The sequence below is a fragment of the Fomitopsis serialis genome, assembly GCF_022376445.1.
Source record: "Fomitopsis serialis strain Sig1Antser10 chromosome Unknown B0H18scaffold_376, whole genome shotgun sequence".
NCBI lineage: Eukaryota > Fungi > Basidiomycota > Agaricomycetes > Polyporales > Fomitopsidaceae > Fomitopsis > Fomitopsis serialis.
Genome location: NW_025955336.1, coordinates 12,234 through 19,548, shown reverse-complemented (window position 1 = coordinate 19,548; position 7,315 = coordinate 12,234). Strand labels below are relative to the sequence as shown.

The following is a 7,315-nucleotide window of genomic DNA, read 5'->3' as shown; positions in this document are numbered from 1 at the left end:
CCGGCCGGCCGAATCAAACACCGGCAGAATGATTGGGCAGCAAGGCAGCTGGCTAGGCCAGACTGTCTGCTATACCTGTACAGTTATGGTGAAGATGAAACCGCCGAGCACATCAACAGTTCCATATATATTGTAAACACAGTGTAAGGTTATACAGCTACTCCGAGTCCATCCGCCAATCCGCTGGGGGAGCGTTTGTCCATGCATGTACCGCCTCACGCATATAATAAGATAAGCACAAGCACTCCTGGGTCGATTGCCGTACGGCATGAGGTATGCAACAGCCAGAAAATACCTCCATGGTGCCACTGTAGTATGGCATCTTCATTCCCAAAGTAGGATACTCCATATGCAAGGTCTTGTCTCTGCCGAGCGTGAGAATCATATCGTACCAGTGCTTCGCCGAGAGTACGTCTCGGTGAAATGGACTGGCCCGGTTGGCAATCACCGATAAGGCGTTGAATGGTGTGTTCCATATCTCGGCGATGCTAGCGTGGTCCGGGTCGTTGCACAGTGCATTGATCGACGCCACGCCACTTGAATAGAGGTCCGGATGGATTATCTCGAGCATCGCCGAGAGGATGATATGGGGGTGCTCCATCACCGAGAGCCACGGTTGGGCGAGCGAGGTCGGTTCCCTCAACAGCCGCGATACCTGGGGTGGACCTGTAGTACCCTGTTGCGGATTAATACAACATATGATGATCAGTACGCCACGGATGCGCACCGTATGACCCTGCTGAAACCAGCCGGGCGAGGCAGATAAGCATGACGGCGGGAAGATTGGACATTCATCCGCATTGCGGTAGTTGTTGATATCTTGTCTGCACTTCTCGGTGGTGGTGGGGGGTAGCGGAGGAACAGTGATTCCAGTTGACCTGCGGTGTCCCATATGAACTGCTGCTTGATTGTTAACAACCGGTGTGATGTCTGCCTGGCGACCTCGCATACCTGGTAGTACGGTGTGATTACGCCGGGGAGATGCCACAAAAGAATCCGGCCGGCACTATCTTCGATGGCCGCAGGCTCCTTGCACGCCTTGTACTGTACGTTCTCGGCTTCTTCATCGCTCGGTGTTGTCATCGGATAAGTCAATGTGTCCCATTCAACGCTCCCTCCAAGTGGAGTGTTAGCCAAGCTTACGATGGCGGTCAATGGAAGCTCACTTTGGTTACAATAAGCCTGAGCCAACATCTTGCCAGCATTTGTCGCCTGGCGTATCATATACACATCCAGGAAGAGTCCCGGAAGTGGCTCGGGCTTCATCGACTGGCCCTCCTGCATGTGAGACAGCCAGTGTAAATATGTCCCCTTCAGGTAGGAACGAAATTGGGTGCTGATCTGTGCGGTAGTCATGTTGGAGAGTGGGGGGGGATTGGAGAAGAGTTGTGCGACAAGTGTGCACAATGTGGAGGACCTGATGGGCAACATGTGGTGACCATGTGTTTGCCACATGTTTGTAGGCATGTGATATTGTCAGTGCTCAAGTGACCCCGGCTAGGTGCTGGTTCATGCATGCACCATCTCATTTGATGTCACATTGTCTGGATGATTGCCCTTGACAATTCTGGTGCCAATTTGGCCAGCAGGATCATTGATATGAGCCCCAGCTGGACCGTAGGAAGCCTATTTTTTTCGAGGCCTCTGGCCGGGTCGTTCACCTGAGGTCCGGCCGGAATGTTACACCACAGGCCGGCCGGACCATTCCTAACCACCACCCTCCCTCCGGCCGGTTTGTTGCTGCCGGCGGCTGCTCCGAACGGTGGACCCGGAGTGCTCTGGCCGAGCCCGGGTCCACCGTTCGAAACGGGCCAAATGCACTCCGGGTGGACCGTTCGAAACGTGATTTCCCACTCATTAGGCTCCTCTATTGCCTGCCCACACTGTTGTTCTCACCCGCTTGCCCTCCTTGATGAGCTTTCTGCCCTTCCTTTGCCTCTGTTCTGTACAGTCTGCTAGGAAGTTGTCTGCTTGCCTGCTCGTTCACCCGTTTGTGTGCCCCCTTCATCAGGAAAACCAGATCTGACTTGGGCGGCATTACAAGAGATACTCATCATGTGCAAGGCTTCCAAGACACCCACAGAGACTTTACAGGCATGAAAGGCAGCCAAAAGACCGCAAAGGCGCAGAAGTCTCTATGTATGCCTTTACTGCTTTTCTGTGAAGGCACTCATAGTACAGCTACCTTTGTACAATGACCAATACACGTATACGGTATCACTTCTGCTTTTCTGACTCTTCACAAGTCCAATTACTAAAATAATACTATGGTACATCTGTGCCAGGGTCCTGCAATGTTATATAGCCATACATCACTCCTGCTAGCTCATGGCCATGACACTAACACTATTGTCAAGTGCCTGGTGGTTGGCAGCTGTTGCTTGTCCATGTGAAGTCCACAGGTCCACGGGTACTGACATATACTAGTAAACTGGTCCATTGGCAAGTGGGCACAGACATTGCAAGGGTGAGCGGGTTGCTACTAGCTGGCAGAGTGGAGGGCGCATGCAAGGATGCAGGCGAGAGAACACAAGACATCACATGGGTGAGCGAGACGGTGAGACAGCAAACGGAGGAAGGGATACGGAGAACAATAACGGAAGACTGGAGATGTTAGTAACCGGAGTGAATACAATAAGCTAATTGTCCGTGCAAGATAGAGACCATGTGGTACACTAATTGTAATGTGGGAGAAGATAGGCTAAGCAAATACAATAAAATCGGAGTTCAGAGAAACAGAGATGGAGAGAACGGAACTGGAGTTCGGAGATGGTCTTGGTGGCATGGAACATGACAGTGCCTCCATCAAACCCTTGAGATCCATTGACCCGGATCTGAGATCTGACCAAATAAAAGGCTGCAAAATCTCGGAGTCCACATCTTCCCATCTTGACTTCCTTCCACTACCATCCCCTCACCACTCCCGTACTCCATTACCCCCACCATGTCCGGCCCACAACCCCAACAATGCCACCAACAACAATGAGGAGGTGGAGCAGAGGCTCAACACGGCAAAGGCCACAAAGGAGGCGCAACGTCGCGCGGAGGCCGAGGCGAAGGAGAAGGCAGAGGCCGAGGCAAAGGTGCGTGCGGAAGTGGAGGAGCGGGAGCGGAAGGAGGCAGAGGAGCGTGCTAAGCACATCGAGGCGGAGCAGAGGACGAGTGCGGCGGCGGAGGAGAAGGCTGTGGAGGAAAGAGGGCAGAGGAGTTGAAGAAGGCGCAGACGGAGAAGCAGAAGGCGACAGAGGAGCCAGAGTCGTCTGGAGTGATCCAGTGAGTACCCAATGCCATGGTCTGGAATTTGGAGCTAAGGGAAAACAGCACAGAGTGCGACCAGTGCCAGGTCAATGGCCTGGACTGCATCTTCGAGAACATGGGACGCAAGAAGTCCTGCGTTGCATGCCAGCGCAACAAGGTGGCATGCAAGGGTTTGATGGAGAAGCCGGAGATGACTCGGAAGAGGACGAAGAAGACCGAAGAGTCAGAGCTGAAGAAGAGGTCGGCAAAAAAGTCGAAGTCTGTGGTTGTGGACTCCGACGTGGAGATGATGCCGGAGCCGGAGGCCGGATCCTCCAAGAAGATGGCCGTGGCTCAGGAGTATGAGATGCTCCTGAGCGATGGTCGTCGGATCTGGCAGCGGGACTCGAGCTCCGGGATGACGAGCACGGAGTTGCTCGAGGCCCTCCTGGTGGAGGTCCAGGGACTCCGTCGCAAAGTCCGGGAGGCGCGGACGGAGTGGAAGAAGGAGTCGTATCGGAGGGAGAGGGTGGTCGCCCACCACTTTGCGGGAATGGTGGAGCGGCTGGAGAAGATCACGGAGCCGGAGAAGCTCCAGAAGATGGAGGAGGAGGAAGCGGAGTCGTCGGACTCCAACAGCGAGTACGACCCCGAGAACGAGGAGAGGTCGGGTAGGGAGGACGAGTAGAATACGGGCACAGCCCAATTATTTTCTTTTCTTTCTTTTCTCCAATGTAACTCCGGTGTGGTCCTGTCCGTAAGAAATGCAACGGAGTCGGAGACTACGGAAGTGAGGCTAAAGGTCCGGGTTTCGTTGGATATGTGGTGTGAAAGTCTGAGACGAGCTCCGCAGCGTGTTCGAGTTCCGTGGCAAGAATCCAGGAGGTTTCCTCGTCAGTTCCTTCATAACCAGCCCAGTGTACATAGTATAATAACTGGTAGGCATGACATTGACGGTCAATCTTGGAGTCCAGGATTTCGGAGATCTCGAACTCCGGTTCTCCGTCGATAAGGACTGGCGGAGGTGGAGACTGAACCCGTCCTAGTATGGTGTTCGGAGTTGCGGGCTCGAGCTGTGAGACGTGGAAGACTGGGTGAACAGCACACATAGTATCCGGATGAAGGAATGTGAACCGGCTTGGGCAATGATGGTATAAGGTCCTAGGTTCTTTTCGGAGAACTTCTTTGCGGGACACGTGGAGCGGAAATGTGTGGCTTTGACGAAGATGGTATCTCCGACCTTAAAATCCGGAGCTGGAAGACGGTGTTTGTCCGCTTGGACCTGGTACCGGGCTTGGGCCTGAATGATATTCGTCCAGAGTAAGGTATGGAGTTCGTCTAAGTTGACGACGAACTCGCGTGCACGCGGAAGTGAGATCAGGGATGAACAGCGAGGGCCGGATTGTAACCCTTGTTGGCAAAGAAATAAGACTATCCCTTTGGGAGACTTGCTTGTTGCATTGAAATGTGCTACTCTAGATTGTGGAACATTGTGGGGAAAGCATATTGGCTTCAGGAAGTGAACACAGTATGACATGTATACCCATACACCCTTGCCTTAACTCTGTACTCCATTCAGCTTATGTGAGTAAGACTGTTCCTTTGGAGGATTCACTCCCTATGGGTAAATGAACCATCAGAGGTTGTGAAACATTGTTTTGAATGTAGATTGGCTGCAGGGAGTCAACATTGTGTGACATGGTACCCAACCTCTATACCCCTTATCTCATGTTCTGCATTCAGCTTCAAAGAATAAGACTATTCCTGTTGGGGATATACTCTATGCATTGAAACAACACATCCTAGATAGTCAAACAGTGTGGGAAAAGAAAACTGGCTTCAGAAATTGATTAACTTGTTGTGCAAAGAAGCCTGTGAGTAAATCTTGTTTTGCACATCCTGGCCTAACTAGACATCTTTGGTCACTAGGGAATTGATACTATAGTCTATCAATGAAGTACTACCAGTCAATACCAAATTTCCTTATATAGCAATCTGACAGCCTGGCTGTTTTCACCGAGCTTTGGCCAAATCTTCGGCCCAAGAGAATTGTCAACTTCTCGGCCTGAGACAATGCTTGCCCGGTCGGTGAAGCAAAAGCTCAGCCCAGAAATGTCTGGCTGCTTTGGCCGAGTTTTGGCTGTACCCTCGGCCCGAGACATTGTGTTTTTGGCCAGCAAAAAGTCTGGCCGGACCATTTGTAGCGGTGCCAGCTGGCTCGTTTGCAATGCTATATCTATTGACCGGCCAGACTGTTTGCAGCGTGGACTGCCTGGCCACTTTGAATTCTGCCTGCTCCGGCCACAACATTGGGAACAAGGGATGACCGGCCGGCATACCCTCCGGCCGGAGCATTGCAACATTGGGTGAAAGAGGCCGGGTGGATCATTGAGAAGTGGGGGGGGCAGTCGGGGTGTAGTCCGGCCGGAGCGTTGCAACGTACTGTGAAAACAGGCCGGGTGGATCATTGGGGACAGTATTGAGGGATGGCGAGGCTGGCCGCAACATTGGAGACGGGGCAGAGCCAGCCGGCATGCACTCCGGCTGGATCACTGGCAACGACAATGTCTGCAACGTGGACCCGGACCCTCCAGCCGGTGCCGGCTGCAACGTTCGAGATGGGTGAATCTCACTCTGGTTTTAACATTTGGAATGTGTTAGACACACTAAATAATGTGGAGTTGCGACCAGTTGTCCTGCTGGTAGTTGCAGTAGACCTGGATGTACTGTTCCAGGGTCTGGTTCACTCGTTTGGTTTGGCTATCGCCTTCCAGATGATAACTGGAGGTGAAGTGAAGGCACATATCTAGGGCTTTGCCAAGTGAGCGGAAGAAGTGGGACACAAACTCCGAGCCCCAATCGGAGGTGACGTGCAAAGCAACTCCGTGCTTGGAGAATACATGGAGCACGAAGAGGTCCGCGAGTTCTGGAGTGGTGAGGGTATCATGCGTAGGTATGAAAATGGATTGCTTGGTGAGGCGGTCGACTACGACGAGGATGGCGGTGAAACCATCAGAGTCCGGAAGCTGCTCAATGAGATCCATGGAGATGGAGTTCCAGGGTCGCTCGGGGATCGGGAGTTGTTTGAGCATGCCATAGGGAAGGTGACGGGGAACTTTGGCTTGTGCACAGATGGTACAGGACTTGCAGTAGTCTCTGACAAAGAGGTGGAGTCCAGGCCAGGAGTAGTCCCGGAGTACTCATGAGGGCTTGCTACTCATGAGGGCTTGCGTCTTGTTCTGACCGTAGTGTCCAGCGGTCGGATGGTCATGACGGGATTGGAGTACCCGGAGATGGAGATCGTCCACGTCCGGTATGTAGATGTGACCACTAAGATGCAGGAAGCCTTCTTTGTCAATGGACCAGCGTGCATTGTCGCCCTGAGAGGCCAGAGCGAGTCCGGCAGCGAGCTCGGAGTTAGGGGAGGGAATGGACTGGGCAGTCCGGATGTCGGAATGAAGTAGATGTTCGTCGTGGATGAGGGATGCGCGGAGGACTGGATCTCAGAGAATGCATCTGGAAAACACAGTTGGGGCCATAGCACTCACCAAAGCTACATTGCCATAATAGGTAGTATTGTGGCTGTAGGTGTCAGCGTCTACTATCTGCTCGTCCATAGTACAATGTAGGAGTGCATAGGTAGATTATATGGGTCAATAGCTGTACCATGTCAAATATGAGGAAGATTACCACTATAGTAATTATAGTTTACAGTGTGTTGGTGTAGTGATGATAGTCAACATTGCATCTGTATGTTTGTTGAAGCTCCCAGACTTGAGCCCGGATGACACTCGTCAGTCGGACATTGTCGCGCCAGCCAATCATGCACCTGGAAACATTGGTTCCAATTACCAACAGAGGCGATGCAAGAAACTATTAAGATAAGCCATACAAACAGTACACAGTCATGTTTCCCTACTACTAAGTGAATTTAGCTAGATTGGTTCGTCCTGAGATCAACTGAGATGTATGAGTTCACACAGAACTCCATCACGACGTCGAGCGCATTATCCTTGGTGAGCTCTCTGCTAATCTTCCTACCATATCTCGGAATCGAATGGGCGGCGCCGCGGATTTT

At 52.3% G+C, this 7,315-nt stretch overlaps 1 protein-coding gene across 1 annotated transcript; it reads left to right on the top strand.

Annotated features, from left to right (window-relative positions):
• Positions 1 to 5,310: 5,310 nt before the first annotated feature.
• B0H18DRAFT_962607 (uncharacterized protein) lies at positions 5,311 to 5,863 on the top strand (the record flags this gene model as incomplete). The annotated part of the gene is made up of 2 exons (XM_048043124.1): positions 5,311 to 5,603; positions 5,692 to 5,863. 2 exons carry the CDS (start codon positions 5,311 to 5,313, stop codon positions 5,861 to 5,863), a joined length of 465 nt encoding a protein of 154 aa, XP_047884756.1.
• Positions 5,864 to 7,315: the final 1,452 nt, after the last annotated feature.